Genomic DNA, 22,194 nt, shown 5'->3' on the forward strand with positions numbered 1-22,194 from the left:
ATATTGCCTTATGCATCATACTTACTTGGAGTGATAACATTTATTATTTCCTGTTTTTATAACCTGTTTCTAATCGTATGTAGTGTAACCTTGTTTTTAGAACGCATAAAATGTTGATTAACCATTAATTTGTCATTCAGTTTTGTGCATTTTCCCTTTAACTGGACATTGAACATCTCTGATCTTTGTTCAGCATTAGAAGACAACATTAGCATTTACAACATTAGCATTTATATGTATTGTTTCTGTCTTATGAAAACATAATGGTTGTCTTTGTCCATGTGAAACTACATGGTCATGAACATGGTTTAAAACAAACAAAAGCTCTTACATGACAAATGTCTTTCATCTGGGTCAAGGACTTCAGATGTATTGTGTGTGAAGTGGAATACTCTAGCAGATTAGATGTGTTGTCATATGATCATTATAATACAGTGTCTTTTCTTCCTCATGTAAACAGACGTTGATGATGACTTACTTTTACCCAAAGCAAGAAAATAGCTTGTTCTTTGTTCATTTGATGCATTTGATGTGGCTTTTATGCTTTCTTCAAGTAGCTGTAGATGGTGTCTGTGGGTTAAACCATTTTTTAAATTTCAAAAATAGTTGAAAATAAGGGATGCTTGACAGTTGGCCTGTTTTCCATTTAGTCATGCTGAATAGTAGGAAAAAGTAATGAGAAACAAAAAAGAAAATAATAAGAAAAAGCTTATTAATGAAATGAGCACAAATTAAGTGTGTGCATCTACAAATAAAATGAAACGTCAGTCCGCAGATGTCAAACAGAAAAAAATAACCTCTGTCAGAAAGAAGAGAACTATGTTCAAATTTTTTTCCTGTTTTTCTTAGCTCTAAATTCTGCTGTAAATACAGACATAATAACAAGGAAAACCAAAGATAGGGACAGTAAGTAAAACTGTGAAAGGCATTTAGACCAGATTTTGTCTTTCATTGTCCTGCAAGAAAATCTTACTGACTACTCAGTAGTATCATGTGTTAGCCTTTGATGGCTACTGCCTGTGCTGGCATAAACTGGGTTATTACACTGAGTACTTTTAAATATAGGCTTACACTGTAATTTCAAATGCACTGGGAATTCAATGAACTGAACTACATAAGAATTAGAATATCTCTACAAAATGACAGATACCCAAAACAATGTGGTACATCCCTAAATTGGTATACAAACTCATGTCACTGCCATGGTCTGAATTGGTAATGATGACACTAAACTCTTTCTAGTTAGATGGCTTTATAAATGTATCTGGGCAGAAATACCAAGACACACCATTTCAGTAGTACATCAGTGCAGGTCAAGGCAATGTATAGTGTTCACTTAGTCTGTCAGAGCAAGAGACACAACAGGCTGTCTGAAGTGACATATATCCACAAACCATTTTGTGAAGTGTGGGTTTTTTACTCCATCCCCTTGGTTTTTGCAGAGTGACCTATCAGGGTTCACCAGTCTGTTTATTATAACCATAGAACATCTACAATTAACAAAAAGGGAAAACTGAATCAAATTTAAAAGAACCAGAATTATTAAAATGGCTGCTTATGAATAAATTCTTTTCTAGTTCAAGATTGTCTATCCTAAGGTAAATATTTGTATTTTTAAGGTCTTCTATATGTTGGTTACAGTACAGAGTGTATTCCATCTTATTTTTATTTATATTTACATCCTGTCTGTGACCTGGTGCTTGTCTTGAGGAACACGAAGAAGCTGTTGAATAAAAAGTGTTAATTAACAAAAACGAAGAGATTACATGAAGTGTGATAGATGATACACTGGACAATAAAGGAAAAATGGGGGTATACTATCCCATTATTTTCTCTCAAACCTTATTCAGTGGTGTCCCTGTAGGAAAAGGATAGCATTTGTTTGTCTTCAGGTGCATTTTGGGTCACGAAGGATCCTCCTGGGAAGAGTTGTGTGAGCTTGCCGGCCAACGCATGCTACTTGTCTTGTTGAGAAATTAATCATACTTTAGCCTCACTGAGGAATCAAGGTCACTAGTCTTCATGTGTGTGGGAGTCAGGATTGGCCACATTGTGCTGCCTCAAATGAAGTGAGTGGGAGCTTGGCAAAGAGGTTTGAAGGTGGGAGCTGTGAGTGCAGAGGTGGGTGAGAGATGCACTCAGCCTCTCTGAATGACTCCACAAGAGAGGAATTCATAAGCAATGCAAAAAGAAAAGACTCAGAGTAGGTGTTGCAATTATTCAAATGGGGGAGAGTGGTACACACTATGGTGACTGCTGTTCGCGGAAGCTCTGAAATTTACCAGTAATGCTATGATGATTTAGAAGGGTTCTTATTGATGCACAGGGAACGTCTGTGTCATGTAAAACTCTTATGAAAAATTGAACTTTGTGAGCATTTGGAATTTCATCCAGTGTTATTCCCTATGTTGTAAACAACCTTTCTCTATTGGCTATGCATGCTATACTAATGGTTTCTAAATTTCTATCTGGAATTTGCATATCGATGTAATTCTATTTTGTTTAAACTGCTGTAAACAATTCTATATCAAATGGTCACCCATTTATGACACTACACTCAATCCAGTGTATAGTATAATGAATAATTTATGTGGGGGAAAAAATGTTTGTCCAATGCATAATCATATTGTTTCCAGTGACACGGCTGGAGCTTTAAACACTATTTTTTAACCTGACTTTTTACTTTTTTGTTTTTTCAAAATAAAAGGAAATCAGTTGCATTTTTTCATATAAAATAATTGCATGTCACATGCAACACCTGTGATATTAGTAGTTTTGATCATTCACAGGTTACTACAGCAGACACTGTGAATCTATACATGCCTCAAGTAAAGCAGAAAAAGCTCTTTAAAAATGTAAGCTGAAGCCCCAACTTAGTGGAATGGTTGTGGGCAGGTCCTTCTCAAACACAATAATGAGGGCAGCTGAGCATGATGGGATGCTGCTCCTGTATTGGCTTTATTCCATGTGAGCTATGACCACATGCCACTTGTCCTTTACTCAGTGCAGCCACATGCTGTTGTCATGACCTTCTGGAATAACCTGCAGCGCGCTTGTCATTTGAAGTATAAATATTATTTCACATAGCCATTGGAATGTGTGTGTGTGTGTGTGTGTGTGTGTGTGTATATATATATATATATATATATATATATATATATATATATATATATATATATATATATATATATATATATACACACACACACACACATTTACAGCATTTAGCTGACTGAGTACAACTTGAGCAATTGAGGGTTAAGGGCCTTGCTCAGGGGCCCAACTGTATGCGTGTGTGCGCTCTCTCTCTCTCTCGCGCTCTCTCGCGCTCTCTCTCTCTCTCTCTCTCTCTCTCTCTCTCTCTCTCTCTCTCTCTATATATATATATATATATATATATATATATATATATATATATATATATATATATATATATATATATATATATACACAGTGGGAGGCGATCCACTTACCTAGCTATATGTGTGTCTCTTGACATTTGACTGGCCAAATGAGTGTGCATGCAGGCAATTCAATTAAACCAACATTAGGCTGTGAATGCTGTGAAACATAATGGAAGGTAGTGGATGGGCAGCTGTTTGCCGAGGAAATGATGTTGCCTAAGCTCTGCATGCGTGTGATAAGAGGCTTGTGGGCAGAGGACTGACACATGGGATGTTTGTTTAAGAGTATGGTCCTGAGAATATGTAGAATAAAGTGCATACTGTGCTCTAGGACAATCTTAGGATCAGCATATGCTCTCTCTCTCTCCCTCTTTCATTCTCTCATATCTACTGCATATCTAACTATGGAATCTTTTTCTCTATTTCTTTCCCTCCTTTCTGTTAAGTTAATGCATATGCCCATGGTATCTTTTGCACCCTTAGCTGTCTCTCCCATCTCCCTGTTTCTTTGTCTCTATATTTTTTCTTCTCACTTCTATTTTTTTAGTTACATCTCTCTCCCTCTGCCTGTGTCTACATGGCGGTTATGTCTTTATCAACGCTTTCCTCATTATCAGCCTGTTTTTACACTGGGTTGACCTCAGGCTTATTTTGCTGCAGGCCAACTCAGCCGAACCCAATAGAAGCCCTAATATGCTGGTTTCACTAATGTTCAGTTCTTCACACAGTGGGTTCAGCTGGTGCAAACCTGGTTCAGAGGATGGCAACTGATCTTGGAGACCCAAGGCACAAAGCTAGACAGTTCAGTCTGTTTATTCGGTTTAGCTTAAAAATGTACACCTTACACCCTTATACATTTATTCCTTTTTGCAATTAGAGTAGTATTGAAATATAATAGCAAAAGTTGTCAGGATGGAAAATAACTAGTGTCTGATCAAGATTCAATAATTATATCATAACAGATGTATCCAGCTGAGAAAAAAAATCATAAAGGTGGTTACCAGAAGGCATTAACAAGCCCGCCACTCTTTGAAGTATCTCCTAAAGAGCAGAATGTCAGAACACTGTGGGTGATATGATGCCAAATTGCAGTTGCTTTTTCATTCTTGGGTTTTGTCTTAATCAGTTGATCTGACTGGCATGGTATTTCCTGTCCTCTGAGCCAACATTATTATGGCATAAAGAATACTGGTGCATTTCAGAGAACTGGTAATTCTGTTGGGAGGCTATTTCAGGGTACTGTGGATGACATTTTTGGTGGAGGGGATTCAAGCCCCACATGCCTATACCCTCTGGTACCCTAGTTTTTTTTTGTCTTCATCCCACACAGAAGACTGAATGCAGATATTTTAGAGTAGTAGCATTGCACTCCAATTGTGTTATTTACCCCTATATGTCTGTGCTGCAGGGCTGCAATTGTTCCATTGCTGTTATTCTTACAAATTGATTCCGATAAGAGGCATGTTAGCATGCCTGGTCAATTATAGCTTGAGCATGGTTTTTGCCTGCAGCATGACTGTTGAAAGGCTCTCTTGCTCATTAAATGAGATTTGTATATTGGGTACATGTATGACTTTGCTTACATCTGGTTTATGATTAGCCTTCATGTTGATATCAAGTGATGTATTCTGAGACAGGGTTGAAATATTTGCCATCCTCCCAGCAGCACTTTGGTGTGGGACTTGGTTGCAAATGGCACAAACCCTGCATGCCCAAACATGACCTTGAGCCAGGACTCACCTTGCTGCATCTGAGGAGCTGAATGTTATTAGATTGTTGTTGGTGGGGTGGGGGTGAAGGTGGGGGCCTGAAAAAAAACAAACTGTTGGGTTTCTTTTACATTCAACTGAGCACATTAGGTCAGAAAACAAATGGGCCTGTCTGGTTGTGTTTGGCTTTGTGTGGGTGGTCAAATGTGTAAAGGGCTACAGTACTACACAAAAAATATTCCAGAATGATTTTCTAGACCTGGGGAGCAGAGGCTGTAGATGCTTGGATTTCATTTTCTTACGTGATAGAACAAGGTTCTGAGGTGCTGAGGTTAGCAGGGAAAATTCACAATTTCTACTCCCGGGATGAGTGGTGTATCTCTCTCATCCACTCTGATATCCACACCAAACTAAGTTGTTTTATAGGTGTATTCATTCTACTTGAAGGATTTTCCCCTACTTAAGAGGTTGCTTTCCAACACAAACACATACTGGCTAAGATGATTTGCATTTTGCAAGTATGATGCCTTGAGTTTTATGATAAATATATACTCTTAGAAATGCCTAAGTATTTATATGTGTCTATGTATGTGTGTGTGTGTATATATGTGTGTGTGTGTGTGTGTGTGTGTGTGTGTGTGTGTGTGTGTGTGTGTAGATGTCTCATATATATATATATATCACACATACACTGCCTGTCCAAACCCTAACTGATGCAGTGTAGCTTCTCAATTGTTAAACAACCATGTTAATAGATGCATCCTGTGGTCGTGGAAAAGATGTTAATCTGTTTCAGAAGGGTCAAATTATTGGTATGCATCAAGCAGAGAAAACATCTAAGGAGAAACTACTAAAATCAGGTTAAGAACTATCCAACACATTATTAAAAAGTGGAAGGACAGTGGGGAAACATCATCTTCGAGGCAGAAATGTGGTTGAAAAAATTTTTGAATGATCATCATCAGCGATCACTTAAATGTGTGGTGAAATCAAATCGTAGAAAAACAACAGTAGAACTCAGGGATATGTTTAATAGTGAAAGTAAGAGCATTTCCACACGCACAATGTGAAAGGAACTCAAGGGATTGGGAGTAAACAGCTGTGTAGCCTTAAGAAAACCACTTGTCAGTGAGGCTAACCGGCAAAAACAGCTTCAATTTGCTAGGGAGCATAAAGATTGGACTCTGAAGCAATGGAAGAAGGTCATGTGGTCTGATGAGTCCAGATTTACCCTGTTCCAGAGTGATGGGCGCATCAGGATAAGAAGAGAGGCGGCTGAAGTGATGCACCCATCATGCCTAGTGCCTACCGTACAATCCTGTGGGAGGCAGTGCTATGATCTGGGGTTGCTGCAGTTGGTCAGGTCTGGGTTCAGCAACGTTATGTGCTCAAAGAATGAGGTCAGCTGACTACCTGAATATACTGAACGGCCAGGTTATTCCATCAATGGATTTTTTCTTCCATGATGGCGCAAGCATATTCCAAGATGACAATGCCAGGATTCATCGGGCTCTAATTGTGAAAGAGTGGTTCAGGGACCATGAGACATCATTTTCACACATGGATTGGCCACCACAGAGTCCAGACCTGAACCTTGGGAATCTTTGGGATGTGCTGGAGAAGAATTTGCATAGTGGTCCAAATCTCCCATCATCAATACAAGATATTGTGGAAAAATGAATGCAACTCTGGACAGAAATAAATGTTGTGACATTACAGAAGCTTGTGGAATCGATGCCACAGCGAATGCATGCCATTATCAAACCTAAAGGCGGTCCAAAGAAATATTAGAGTGTGAGACCTTTTTTTTTTTTTTTTGGCCAGGCAGTGTGTGTTTGTATATATATATATATATGTGTGTGTGTGTGTGTGTGTGTGTGTGTGTGTGTATACACACACACACACACTATTGCATCTGGGTTGGTGGCAGTGCTGTCAGATGACATCCAGTATGCTTTAGAATCTTTTATGAATCTTGGGCCTCATGGCAGTGTTGACACGTGGAAAGATGAAACGGCTGCCACCATTTTTCACACCGAATTCTGAATTCAGTTTGAACTGCCATAACTAAACGAATTTGCATTTTCATGCTAAATCTTATATGCATTTTGTAATGTGACAGTTTTATCAAAATGATAATGGTAATTTCAGTACATGGTTTGAATAAACAGCGAATAATGCCTCATGCTCTTGAGGGAAGATGGAAATTTAAGTTTTAATTAGTTTTGTGATTGGACAGATCTGGATGGATCCTTTGACATTTAATAAGAAATTTTTTGTTTGAACTCACCATGGGGAGTGAGTCAGGTGTCCAGTAGTGTGCTGATCTAAAGTGGTAAGACATGCGGTTGAGCAATGTTAAGGACTAGCATGCCTGTAATTCTTTTAAAGATGTGCTCTGAAATGACTACTGTGCTCACTGCTGTCTCATCATGTACTAAGATGACATATTTGTAGACATATAGTGGCAGAACTTATCTCAGGATGTTCCCTTCAGCCTAAGAATCTGGGTTCTGCCAGCAGCACTGCTATAATATGGTTGTCATAGTTTCTCCACTCCTTTCTGGAACTTTCCTTCTCTGCTCTGGTTCCACTTCCCTTATCCCACTTTGGTCACACCACTTCTTTTTATGTTGTTTCTGTGTCTAATTGGTAAAATGCCACTGTTAGCTAGTGTTTGCATAGTTCCTGTTACATAATATAGTTTGCACCCTAACCACCTCCACCTATTCTGTCCAAAAGTTTTGTATTTGAATATCTGATTATCTGAATCAGGCACCAGTAATTATGAGTGGTTAGTTTGAACTGCTTGGCCAAGCCATATATTCAATAATCATTTAACCAGCATCCAAACATCTCTTGAAACCATTTTGACCAACGAACATTTCATGTCACTCTTCTACTATTCAGTAACATTACTGAATGTTACTGCCATGTTAATGATTTTAATAAATGCGCCCATGAGAGCTTATGGAAACTCCTGTGTGAATTATAGCCTACACCTATACTTCATATGGAATCTGACCAAAGAGATGTCTCTAACACATTCATTGTGGTGTGATATTCAGGCAGATCCAGAAATTCAGAATCACCACAAAAAACCTAAATCTTTGCACTAACATCTTTCTGGAGATAGAGCACATTAGTCAATTAAATAATGAATGAATTGCCAATTAAATTAAATAATGAATTAATAGAATTTTGAAATGTACCTACAACCAAGCCTAACCCTACTAATGGTTTAATTAGTGCAGAGGCCTGCCACTCAAAAGTCCAATTCCACTTTTGTGATATTCTAGCCCTAGATACTCAGAAAAACCAGATAACACTTCAACCAGGATTCCGCCAAGTCTTACACCAAGAATTCTGTCCCAGCCGAGGCAGTTTGTTGAGTCGTAATATTAATCTTAATTAGCATGGCTGTAGTCCAAATGGCCAGCCAGAAGCAGCCAGTGATACACCAGCTGACTGGAATTGTTTGTTATTGGTTGAAAATTGTGATATTTGAATATCCCCAACCATATAAGCAGAGCCGTTAGCTGCTGGCTTGTCCTATGAGCCATAGCAGTGTGGGAGTCAAACACAAAGAAGTGTAATGCATGCACAAACTAAACAGCCACAAGGTCACACCACAATATCATCAAAGGGCATAGTTGGTCTGACGCAGAGCACTCTGAATAATGAGCCCACTTCCTTTTATGGAGCTTTCACCTCATCTTTGCTTTGACACACCGAGGCCAGAATTCTGTCAGACTAATCCTACCTTCAGCACATAGGAGAGGAGGAATAAATGAGATGACATCTACATGAGAGAGGAAGAGAGAATTCAGTGAACGCAGAACAGCCTCTTTTCTCTGAGCCTCCCAATATCTACGTTCAAACCCATAGTACACAAAGACTTGACAGCCATACTTCAGAAGCTGGGAAAGGTCCACTGTCAATGCAAAAAGACAAGTAAATTGGTAGGCACAGTACTTACTCAGTGACTGAAAAGTCTCATTTTCATGCAAGAGGTTGAAGCCCTCTTTTTTAAATCTAATGTTGCTTCGTCTCATATTGCACTGATTGGATCTGGAGGCAGCTGTATTATATACACTTGCAGAGAGACATTTAAGACAGGGGATCATGTTCAAAAGTGACTCTTGACTGATAAATACCTCTCTACACAAAAAAATGAATTAAAGATAAGATTTAATGGCAGTGGGGGTTGTACCAAGTGGGATAACTGACAGATCGACTGATCCTGAATGTAGAGCCTATCATTTAAAAAAAAAAGCTGGAATGCCCTTGGAAGCTTTTTTAAATATCACTCATGCAAAAATGTGCAGAATGTGTCTTGCTAGACTGGGTCATGTACGATTGCTGTGGCAATCTCTCCCTGAAATTGGCCCATTGTCTCATCAGCCCACTTTTAAACCACAGTTATTTTATTTTACTCTATTACCTACCAAACTGTACTCCTTTTATTTGTTTGTTGGACAGGGGGATGTGGATGCTGGGATGAACTCTTATGGGCAGAGTACATTTATGAAAACATGGATGCACTGCATGGAAGCTGCATTAACTTGGAATGACAGGCTAAATATCAATTTTTAAAGAATTTAAAAATAATATTGATGATCTCAGTAAAACTCAGGGCCAGTGGAAAGGAAAGTGGTTTGGAGCAGACCATGTTGGACACTTTGTCCTGGCTGTAACAAAGTGGCCCCTGTCCAGCACGGACAATGAGCATTTGAGGTGCACAGCTTATCAGCTTACCGATGGGCAGGACTGAACAAAAGCCACAGTGACATTCCATCTGACAATGGCTCCTTGGGAAGGAAGAGGTGCTGCCGAACTGACAGGGCAATTTCTGGGAGATGGAGAGGGGAGGAGAGGCAAACAAACAAAGGGCCTGGCACTGTCTCTTATTGGCAGGCAGAAGAAGCTGAGCTCCATTGGTGCCTGTGGGATCGCAGGAAACTAAAGATGAAATGGAATGAGAGCTCTAACCTTTTTTTTCCATGAGAATGGAACAGATAGATTAAAAGACAACAGTAAAGTAAAAATGGAAACTAAAAAAAAGGGGAATCACCTTGGTTGCTATTCACGATTCCCAATAGAAATAGGACTACAATACCAATCACGCCCCAGAGCAATGAAACATTCACAAGGTGTTCCTTTCTAGTACGTTCATAGCTGCAGGAGATTTTTCGGGTGAAGTGTGATGCCATAGTCTGCAACCTTTATACTGAGCAGAAGAAGGCAGGCAGTTGTACTTCTGATCTAAAGATACCAGCTGACAAATGGGCTTTTCCATTGGAGTTCAGTAAAGCTCATATTTCATGCCTTTATGTACAGTTATTGGAAACCACTAAAAGAATTATGCTGTCTTTGATTTTGAGATATTACAGAGCAATTATCTATATTGTACATTGATGAGACAGTAAGTAAGATTGTGATTAATATTTGGCTTTTGTCTACCTCTACTGCCATTTTTCCTACAGATGACCCAGATTGGACAGTGCACTTCAGGTCACACTTTCAATAAAGCACACATAATAAAAATGAGAATTGTGCACTAATTCCATTACCTAACAACCAGCGCTAACTACTATATGATACTGTGATTGATGCATTTGACATTTTGGGGCTGTCTGCCCAATGCATGCATGAATGTAGAGCTGTGATACCATACCTCTCCTTCCAGAACGCTTCAAACTCATCCGGCTTATTCGGACAGATTAAGAGCTCAGGGGAATAGCCTGAAGCTATATGTTAAACTCAAGTTCAGGCCCTGGGAGGCAGTGATGAAATCCCCAGCTCAGCAGCACAAGCTGAGACCCTCGAAGAGCTTCGTCGGGTTCACACAAGGAATGCAGTGCATCCCTTGCAGATCCCCTCCAATGCCACCAGGGTCAGTATGCCAGGATGTGCGTATCGACTCACAGTGTATCAAGTGCATCAGTGGTTTATGGTGATGTGACTCATTATAATGACTGCCTGTCATCAATCCATGCCCTCGTGCCTCCCGTTTAGAGAGAAGGCTTGGCTCATGGTATTTCCCTGAGGGGCTGACTGTTTACAGTACTGCTGAGTATACCCACATGCATGTGAGACAAATGATGAGGAGATGCACTCTAATGATAAGTCACTTCAAACCTTAGTTAATTGCATAGGTGTTAAGCAGTGAGTGACAGTTCTTGTGTGAGAAGAGATATGCTTTGTGTAATGAGACGAGATGGTTAAGGGAAGGCTGAAAACTGGTATGCCATTAATAGTGAATGATTGATTAATTTGAGAAGCAGTGCTTATGGATCGCTGCTCCTTGTTAGAAAGCACTACTGTCAGTTTGACTTGATAGAGGTATGTTTGGCAACCTGAGGATTTGGAGGGAGGAACTGTGTGTGTGTGTGTGTGTGTGTGTGTGTGTGTGTGTGTGTGTGTGTGTGTGTGTGTGTGTGTGTGTGTGTGTGTGTGTGTGTGTGTGTGTGTGGTGGGGGGTGTAAATGTGTGAGAGAGAGAGAGAGAGAGAGAGAGAGAGAGAGAGAGAGGGAGAGAGAGAGAGAGAGAGAGAATTTGTTTCTAAACTGTGCCAGAGGTGAGAGTCGGTAGTACTGCTAGGAAACTAATTGAAATGAGAGGCGATGTGCAAGTCTTTGCCAACGTTGCCAAGCCATTCGTCAGGGTGACATCACTGCACTCACAGCCCATCCATCTCCTGGCAGTGGCCTGAGCGTGCACTCTTCCCCATGATTAATATCCATGCTACCACACGGCATGCCACCAATCCTGGAGCCTTTGGACACACACCCCCACACTGGGAGGCAGCCGCCACCTTCCCCTATAATCTGCTCTTAAGGTGCATGGCCCAGGCACCATCTTTCCTCTGCACTGCACTACCGGCACTCTGTAGGAAAGTATGGTGTTGGAGGCCACGTGAGCCTTTAGTCTATGTTGTGGGCATGCCTCAGGCCAGCGTTCCAGCAAGGGGTGCACTACAAGTTTCAGAGCTTCGAAATAGAGCCACTGCTCTGAGAAAGCAGTTAGTCATGGTTAAAGGTGATGTGGCCCTGTCAGCCTTTTTAAGTAACCGCATGCAAATCATTAAAGAAAGATGGAGGATAAAAAAAGGCTTTATAAAATAAGGCAGGCTGGCCAACAGGAGTAGCAAGCTAACCTGTCTTAGCATCTCCAGCAAATTCCGGAGGTCAGGGTACGTCTGAAGCACTTCATTACTAAGGAGTAAGAATGTGGATGCTGCATGAGATCCAGGACGAGGCAGACTTTGAAGTCTGTCTCGATTACGATCCTGTGTGTCTGTTCCCTTCACATTATTTGCTTTGATAAGCCCTCATCTCTGACGTGCACAAACATTTGCATTTGTACTGTGCCACCTGAGCAGCATGAGACCCAGGTATTCAGTGCTGTGCGAAGCTTCTACTCAGATTGAAAGCCTTTCACTGTCTTTGAGTGCCTGTCTAAAGCCCCAGTATGCAGTAAACTCCCACCCACCCCTGCCCAGCACCACAACACTACACATTGTGTGTGATTGATTGGATTGTATTCCATTAGAAAGGGGCACATTCCATGCAAGCTGCTCTTTTGTGGTTCCAGCCGGAGCCAGGCGAGTCTCAGGATGCCCAAAGAAACAAAGAGGACAGGTCATGTAATCAGATTAAGAGCTAATGTAGCAGGCGGCAAGGGCCAGCAGCTTTCCCCCATATACACATGCACATGCATACACCGCATGTACACACACACACCCATACAAACGCTCTTCCAAACCCTTTCATCCTGATGTTACTATTGATAATAAGCCTGCTATGTGATAGCTAACTTGTCTGCTAACTGGTATGGTTCCATGTTGCATAGTATTCTGAATTAGATGTGTTCTGTTATGTATATGTGATAGATTGCAGTTAGACATTTAACGTTCATTGTGCAAATTGATAAAGTTAAATTTCATGGTACAATAGGATATTACATTTTGAGCATAGACCAACTAGAGCTGAACATTTTGGCTTCAGTGAGTTTAAAAATTGCGGGTTTCAAAAAGCAGTTCAAAACTAAGTAAGAAGTATCTGCTAGCCTGAGATTACACATTATATGGTTTGACATATAATATATTATCTCATGGCCGTATAAATTGCTCCATCTATTCATAACTTAGACTGTGCCATCCATTATTATGAATGCAGATCTTCAAACCTAAACTGTACAGGCAGATGGATCTAAGGCTGTATTCATTCAGTGCCATTTGGAGTTTTCTACAAGTTGAAACAAACAAGACTAAACTACCACATATGTAGACCATTCCAAGCATCTGATGAAGCAAGAAATACAGACTTGCTGCATATTTGATCATTCACAAATCCTGACTGTTCTTGTCATTCCTAATTTGTCAACAAATGTCTCTCAATTTCCAAATTTATGGTCATGGCCTCTTCGTTTTTCTCCTACCACCGGAAACAGAGAAGCAGGAGGTGAATGGAATTCAGTGTTCAAAGAGTCACAAAAAGGCAGTTCTCTCCTTTCTCAACTCCTCATTCGCATTATTGAGCGGCCAGAAGGGGAGTCACTGAGGAACTGTATCATGATATAAATGGCATTTCCCTTCTCTCACTTGCATGCTCTCCTCCCCTACCTGCCTCTTTTCTTTTCAGTCCTCATATTTTTCAGAATATGGCCCTTTTCTGACAGGGACTGAGAGTTAGTGGAGTTGGGGGTAGGGGAAGATAGTGTGTGGGAATAATGAATAGCTCCCTCGAGGTGGAGGGTTGGGCCATGGGGGTGGGAGTGTCCAAGAGGCGAGTTGAGACACTGGTTCTTTATGTGGATGTTTGGAGGGTGGCCGTCTACCTCCTCCCTCAGCATCCACACCCCAGAATCTTCCATTCAGGCACCAGGGAGCGAAGGCTTTGGGGGATGGAGGAGCTGGCACTTCTTTGTCACGCTGGGAGGGAGGGAGGATTTTGTGAGCCTGTCAAGGCCAGGATTGTATGGCCCTTTTTTCCTCTATCTGGGATGTTGGGAGGGGTGGAGAGCTGGAGTGGTGGACAGTTGGGACACACAGACAGCCTTGTTAGCGAGCCCCCACAGTGAGGGCACTAGGGAGAGCGAAAGAGAGAGGAGGGGTGGGACTGGCAGTGACCCAGTCCTGAGCCTTTATTGCATCATCATCTGCAGCTTCCTCCTTTTCCTCTTCTTCTCCCTATTTGCTTAAGCCATTATTCAAATTTCTGAGGGATCGCAATGATAGCCCCTCTCTTCAGCTTTATTACACAACCATGTGGTCCGAGGGAGAGGCAGAAAGAGAAAGAGGGAGATATGTTTAAGTACTGTCCATTATTTAAGGCTCAGGAATGTACATTCAGATTTGGCTCCCTGTTTGAAACCCCAATGTTTCATTAATGATCAATAGCATACTGTGGAGAAAGAAACCCTTTTTTTTGTAAATGCAAAGACAGTTCTACCCTGACTGTCAATACAATTTCACTCAGTTCAATTGCATTTTCTACAAAATGCATTTGGCATTTTATTGGTGTTAGGCCTCTAATGTGTCTATTTGCAACTCTAATGCCATTGATTAGGTAGCAATTGTAAAATTACATATCAACTATACATACATATCAAATATACATAGCAACTTTGTTGCACTACCCATTTTATGATGTCTATTAGAGGAGTTTCAGACAGACTGCACGTATCGATTGATGGAGCAGACATATTCCTACTGGCTAGTGATAGTCAGTTCACTTCATCTATATATTGTCACTTACTGTAAGCTAAAGATATGCATACCTTATTAGCTTTTATAGCCTTATAACTTTAAAACCAAGACAATAGATCCACTGCACATTTTGAAGGCCTGCATAAAGCTCATGTATTATGTATTGTCATTTCGTACAAATATGAAGGAATTGCTAGAATACACCATTTAATGAATATAGTCTTTGATTTTCACATGACATTCAACATGACATTGTGCTCTCATGTTTAAATTAAGGTCTGTTGCATTTCAGGCTATTTTCTCATTGCAGATGTGAAATTTTCAATATGCTGTTCTACAGACACAAAGTTAATCATCCGAAGTGCACAATCGGTACAAGCATAATCATAATCATAACATTGGAAGTACATGACATGCAAATGCATATGTCCATATTTATGTATTCAAACCAGTCAGAGGGAGAGGCTTTCAGGTAAGATGTCCAGGTGACAGGTCAAAAGAAGTCAGAATTGGCCCACTTTTGACCTGCTCAACATCAGGCAATTTCTTGGCAGAAAATATTTTTTAGATGGAGATGGGACAGCAATACATGCAAAAGCCTTTACGTAGGTCTTCTCTCAGGAGGCACAAGATGATTTTTTCCACTCCCACTGGAATCCATAGCATAAGCAGTGCTGGAAGATGGAATTCAGACTGTTTCTGGTAGTACTGCATTGAAACTAGCACAATTCAGTAGTTTACTTAACTAGTTTGCATGAACTCCATTAGTTTTTGAATGGTGATTAAATGTCATATTATTTTGCACAGTACCTATGCATGCATGGATTAATGCATGATGGATGGATGGATGGATGGAGGGAGGGACTTTCACAAAAAAATCTCAAATGAAATGCAAAATGTGGACTACGTGCAATATATATGCAAGAATATATAAGAGTATAGGAGATTGCTACAATAATATTGGCTGTATTAAAATTCCATTTAAGCATCATCTTGTTTCAGTGTCTCAGTAGCTGTAAGATTTGTTTCTAAAATTCCTCTTGCCAGGGTCTTTATTTTTACTGATACACTGTTGCTACAGAAGTAGCACACATGTAAATAGCACATAATGCATTATCATTAGAATGCATGAATTCAATAGAACCTTATCAAAACTATGAATAGCAGTGTCTGAAAATAAAACTTTGACTGTAATGACTAACTGGATAATATTACCCAGAGTGTAATCGCAATACTGTTATTTCCTTACTTATGATGAAATAATATTATTCTATAATACATCATTGTGTAATGTGCTACAACCAGTACTGTACACACAGGCAAACAGACAGACTGATCACCATATACCTTGCCTACTGTAGCTTGGGGAAGTAAATGAAAGGAGGAGTGTGAGACCCTAGTGATATGTTAGCTTTACATACTGTTATGCCACTAGTTGCTTTCTCACCTTTGCAATTAAAACACATCCATAAGCTGCAGTTTATTTTTAAATATAACCTCTACATTGTTCAATCTTGTCTTTTATAATGTATTTAAATCTCACTTTTGAGATTTTGTGAACATCCTGCATTGACAGAAGAGCATTTCAAAGTGTTAATGGTGAACATATCTGGCATCTTTGCACTGTATCAGGGCAGGTTCTTTTGGTATGTGTGTCTTCATAAATGTTCATGTCCTGAGTTATGGGAAAACCAGAGAAAAACAGGGATAGCCTTTCTTGTCAGGATCACATTGCTGTTTTTCAATACAAAAAACAAAACAGAGACACACACAAAAACGTTCCATTTTTTAACCTGAAAAAAGTAAAACATGTATTTTTTGGTACTGAAGGTATATGTTGGCTTCAGAGTTATGCTTAGAAAATGTTTATTACATATATGATACATGTGACATACTGTATATGATATATCTGTTTTTTGTAGGGTTATTATAGGACAATATGAAGTCTGATGCTCTTGTTGTGTATGTGGGAAAAAGTGTTTTTCTTACATAATCTTCACTTGAAGATATATATGCACTCTTTAATAGTAAAAGATTAAAAGAGGTATTACATATCTACATGTAATCATACCAACATTTACAGCAATACAGTGGACCCCACCCCCTTGAAAACAGTAATACTATCTATAGTATCACTGTACTACTGTATGTTTGTACATATCTTAATTCACTTGTTGAGATTCAACTTTTTTTATATGTTTACAGCAATGGATAATGTATCTGTATTCTCAAGCAAAAATAAGGTGGTTAAATAGAAAAAGTATATGTGGAAATACTTTGCATGTTATGAAGATGTATGAGGTTTTTTAAGCCTGCACATTTCTGTACAGATAATATCCTTCATATTTCTGTGTGCTGCTTGAAGATAAATGAGACTTTGGCTGCAAGCCAAGCTTTACACTCAGCATAAGTATGATGGAATCACAAAGGAAGTACATTAGCTGCTTCTGTCATCCCATAGCCAATCGAACCGCGATGTGGAGAACTGCTGTATTCTTGCACATTGCTCTTATGCACATGTACGTATGAGTGTCTATGTACTGCAGTGCCATGCAAGCTTCAGATATAGATTCTAGCTATGGCTTGCTCTCAGGTGCAAATATGGTTAACATTGCTTTCTCTGAAGCAAACTCTAGCTGCTCTGGCAATCTCAGGGAGCTCTGAATGAGGTCAGCGGTTGTTCTGTTTGCCCTGTCCACTCTTCCCTCACCAGTGGGCCCTCTGATTACAAAACTACATTCAGCAACTACAATTATTGATCAACATGAAATTTATTTTATCTCAATTCACGTACGCTTCCATATGACCTCATTTGGCTCCTTTTTGACTCCTAGTGTGTCTAACAAGTTCCCTAGAGATGGCCGGATAAGAATTTGGTAGGAGATTAAACATTGTGCTCTGCTGTGCATAAAAACAAATATCAGAGGAGAGAAAATGGCATTTTTACGCAAATTTTGAGGGTAATTCATTTCAAGTGAGGCAGAAAAGTAGCATGAAAAATCCACAACAGTAAGAGGTGGCATTATGAAATGCAAAATGTCTGACAATGCCCTTGAGAAGGGCGGAAAAGGATTTTTTAACCATTTTTTGAAATGTTAGCAAGCTCTTTTTTCATGCTAGAAGAATGGTTTCAAAAAATGAGCTCTATTTGAAATGATAATAAATTGCATGCTCTTTAATTGATTTGCTCCTGATAAAAGTTTTGTAAAAATGGATCTAGAGAGAAGAGAATGGTGAGCTGCCACACCCCTCCTCTCCTGAGTGGAAGAGTTTAACCTCTCTGTTTTGTACCCATGTCTCCTTAGGCTGAAAGGGGAACGTTCTGGGCTTGTCCTAGCTGTCCGTTCTGCACATTGTGTTAGTGTTCTTGACAGACATTGAGCCTGCAGTGAAGAACAGAGTTTGTGAAACTCACTCATATTACTCATCATTCATGCATCCCTGGCCTTTGGAGACACACACACATTCCATCTCTGGTAGACATGTTAACAGCAGCCCTACAATTTGAAACCTTCCCCCAAGAGATGCTTTCTTGTCAAAGCTAACCATCCTCTGTCAATGTGATGAAAGTAGCAATTCAGATAAAACAGTTGATCTCCATGTATTATGAAATAAATTTCTTCACCTGTATTAATAAGGACTCTTAAGGAAGTGAAATGCAGATCAGTGCTGCTATACATGTCACTTGATATTCATCACCCTTCAGAGATTGCCTTCCCCTCATACACCCTATGTACATTTGATTCAGACCACGCAAATTTGTATTGGTTTTCTATTAGCAAGGCAGGTGTTGTGTTTACCACCCTGGTCTGTTTCCACCTTGGATCTCTGTCAGAAACTGGCATGAGCTGTTATCTTCCTTAAGACCAAAATGACCATTTAGATGGGCAGTCACGTTTTCCTGTTCAGAACTCTATTTAAAGTTATAACAGCTCTAAATAAAAAAGTAGAAGCACATTATTTTCTAACTCTAATAAGTTTACTTATTTGATTTTTCATCATTAAACACTACATAAATTCTTCAGTATCAATCATTCCTTCACTATGGTATTTAAATCAGTTTGGAGCTATTGGCAGTGTTCTTTCTTTGACCATGGCCAAATCACTGGAAAGACTTATTTAAGTCTTATTTAACTATATCTCAGGGTTGCTTCCATTTTACCATGTCCAAAGGAGGAAAATTCGAGGACATCCAAGATTGCACTTACTTTGAAATTCCCTATAAAACTTATCCAGTCCTTGAGAGCTCCTTGTAGTTTATCCCAAGGCCTCTGAGTGAGTGTCTTGTGTTCTTATGTTCCAGGGTTCCTGAGCACGGGTGACCAGGCCGCCAAAGGAAATTATGGATTGCTGGACCAGATCCAGGCATTGCGCTGGATCAGTGAGAACATTGGCTACTTCGGTGGTGATTCCAACCGCATCACTGTTTTTGGATCAGGAATCGGTGCCTCCTGTGTGAGCCTTCTCACATTGTCCCATCACTCAGAAGGTAAAAGAACATTTTGACAGTCTGAGAAAACCATACATGCCTGACTTAAAACCAGATTTTAATTTCTGTGAACATTCCATTTGTGAATTATTGAGCAGAAGGAAATAGATGGAATAGAAGGAAAACATATCAGTGCCAAAATCAGTTTTTAGCATTGCCACTTATCAGTGTGACCCTGCTTGTTGTATTATAGGAAGATGCATTAGCTTGCTTAACATGCTGTTTACTAAAGTTATTTACCAGGTGAGCAATAAATTCATAATGGGCTAGATTAATGACATGCATGTTCAGAAGTGCTGTTTTTCCGCATGCTGACAGTTGCCTGTTTGCAATTCAGTATATTGCGGCTGCCAAAGTGCTTTTAACCAGTGCCAACAATGATGAACCTTCCGCTGGCTGCAATTTTCAAGCAGACTGTGAAAATTAACACGTGTTGTTATGTATTTATGCAGCCATAAAGCAGTGGCAGTTATTCACCACCCTCACCCATTTTGTAGACTTCATCACAGCAATCTGAATGCTTCTTTGTGCCTAATGTAAGTCTGGGGAATATGCCTTTGGAGGTGTTTTAGCTGCAAGCTCAAATGGTCACAAAAGTTGTTTTGTGTCAACAATTTGCCTAGTTGCCACTTAACTGTGAAACTTTGATCTGTTTGGAATTTTGCCTGACTGGCTTCTAGAACATAATCTGATCTTCATGTAAATCATAATAAATAGTCATTTAACAAGAACATATTCAGCATTTTACATTACAATTTTCTTATTGAACATTTAAGGTCACTGGTGCAAAAATATGTAACACTAGAAAAATTGCTTACCACTAACTACTTTTCTTTTTGGAGCAAATACAAATATATTGCCTTGATAAATATATTTAAACACAATTTTCTTTATAAATGCATATTAGTCTCTTAAGATCTCTTAAGTGGTAATCCATGGCTTCCTATTTCACTAAACTATAAAAAGAAGGTGTCACACAGACCAAACACTCTTACTCATTCAGCAACATAGGGAAATTCAAAAATACATCAATAAAATGAGACAAGGTTGTGAACTTTCATAAATCAGGCAATGACTATTGAAATAGTATCATACCTACCATGTTCACTTTTAGACCAAAAAGTTGCTTAATTCAGAGTTCACAAAGTCTCCAAAACTACAAGCAGACCCTACCTCCATCAACAAACTATTTAGAAGACATGCAAAAGATATTTTTACTAAGTATCACTAGTGATTAGACAAAAATATATCTTTCTGACATTGAACGCTAGCAGGGGCTTTCGCCCAAAAAGAGTAATGGTTATACAGAAAACAGCCTGATCTCCAGGGTGAAGTATGGTGGTAGATATGTTTGACGTGTCAAACACAACTAAGCGTTTATTGAGACACAAAACAAAGACGAATGCGTGGCTAGCAAGCTAACCAGGTTCAATCATCAACAACACTCATATTCAAACACCAGACTTATATACATGCACACTAACGATACACAATGAAGAGCAGGTGTGAAACACAGGGAGGACGTGGCCATACAGACAAACGTGCGCGCACACACACACACACACACACACACACACACACACACACACAGAGGGAGAGGTTTGGGGGAGGAGCCGTACCGTGACAATATGTGATGCTGTGGGGCCATTTTCCTTCCCAGTGCCTTGGAAGTCTTGTTAGGACACATAAATTCATGCAAAATTATGGTTTTTACAGAATCAAAGTTTGTTGTGGTCATGCTAGTTCCATGACCTAAATCCTAATGAAATCCTATAGAGTAACCTGAAGAGGACAGTCTAAAGGATCCTGAAAGATCTAGATGGATGTTTGGTGAAAAGGACTCAGGTTCCTTTATATCCCACCTCATCCAGTAATATCAGCAAAGACTCAATCTTCTTATGATGGCAAAGGGATAGTTCACAAAGTATTTAATGTAATGGTTCCAAAGATAAAATAATGATTTTGTGTTTTAAAGAAAAACTCTATTTATATGTTAACTTTTTTAAAAATTTATTTTAATGTACCAAAGGTTACATTTCTCCTGTACCTACATTGTAAGATCAAGCTGACTAGCATATTTAATTCATAGATTTTTTTGAAGATTTTACCAAGGGCGCCAATAATTCTAGCAGGCGCTGTGAAAGCTGGGAAATGTACATTTTACAACAAGTGTACAATTTAGGTTGAACAAATTGTTGTACAGTTTAGATTGTTATAACAAAGAAAGCTCCAGTATGTTCCTGCAATTTGCTTGTTCAGATAAATAGCACTTGACCTTATATCAAGTGATTTGCTAGCGGCTATTGCAAAACAGCCCAAATAATTTTCTCTCTCTTTATATGAACTGAAATTTGACTGGACCTTCTCTATTAAGATAATGCAGAGGCTTGAGTTGAGATGAGGTCAGTTTCAGTTTCATGTCACTTACTGTAAGGGGGATTTGTGCAGTCCCCTTCTCCAATTTTGCATCAAATTGTCACTGATTGCCTAGATTTCCTTAGAAGAATGATGTCTAGGTTTGGATTTTTTTTTTTTAGCCCTAAATGAATTTTTTATCCATACTCCATAATGCCATGCTTCACATAGCATGTTATTATACTGCCACATCAACCAGCTCACTCCCTTTTCAGTAAATTGGATATTTCTGATGCTGATATTTTGCCTGAATAGAAATGTATGCACTACTTGGCTTGATTAGATTAACAAAAGATTAACAAACTTGCGAGATCCTTGGAAATTGAAACAGGAAGCCATCTATCGTGAAAAGAAGCTCTTGTGGCGAGTGCTTCCAATATCAATCAGCCATCTCAACAATGGTTCTCAGAGCTGTGATTTTAGTCATCAAATGAAGGACGGGCAATGAAGTGGTCTACCGATCCG

The 22,194-nt window shown here is 39.4% G+C and overlaps 1 protein-coding gene across 4 annotated transcripts in view; it reads left to right on the plus strand.

Moving 5' to 3' along the window:
- Positions 1-22,194, plus strand: part of nlgn3a (neuroligin 3a) — a 102,715-nt gene that overhangs the window by 51,117 nt on the left and 29,404 nt on the right. For all 4 annotated transcript variants that reach the window (XM_027008642.2, XM_027008643.2, XM_027008645.2 and 1 more), the window contains one exon: positions 19,129-19,314. In XM_027008642.2, the coding sequence (XP_026864443.1) occupies positions 19,129-19,314 (186 nt within the window). The remainder of the gene's footprint in view (positions 1-19,128; positions 19,315-22,194) is intronic.

The sequence above is a fragment of the Electrophorus electricus genome, chromosome 12, assembly GCF_013358815.1.
Source record: "Electrophorus electricus isolate fEleEle1 chromosome 12, fEleEle1.pri, whole genome shotgun sequence".
Classification (NCBI taxonomy): Eukaryota; Metazoa; Chordata; class Actinopteri; order Gymnotiformes; family Gymnotidae; genus Electrophorus; species Electrophorus electricus.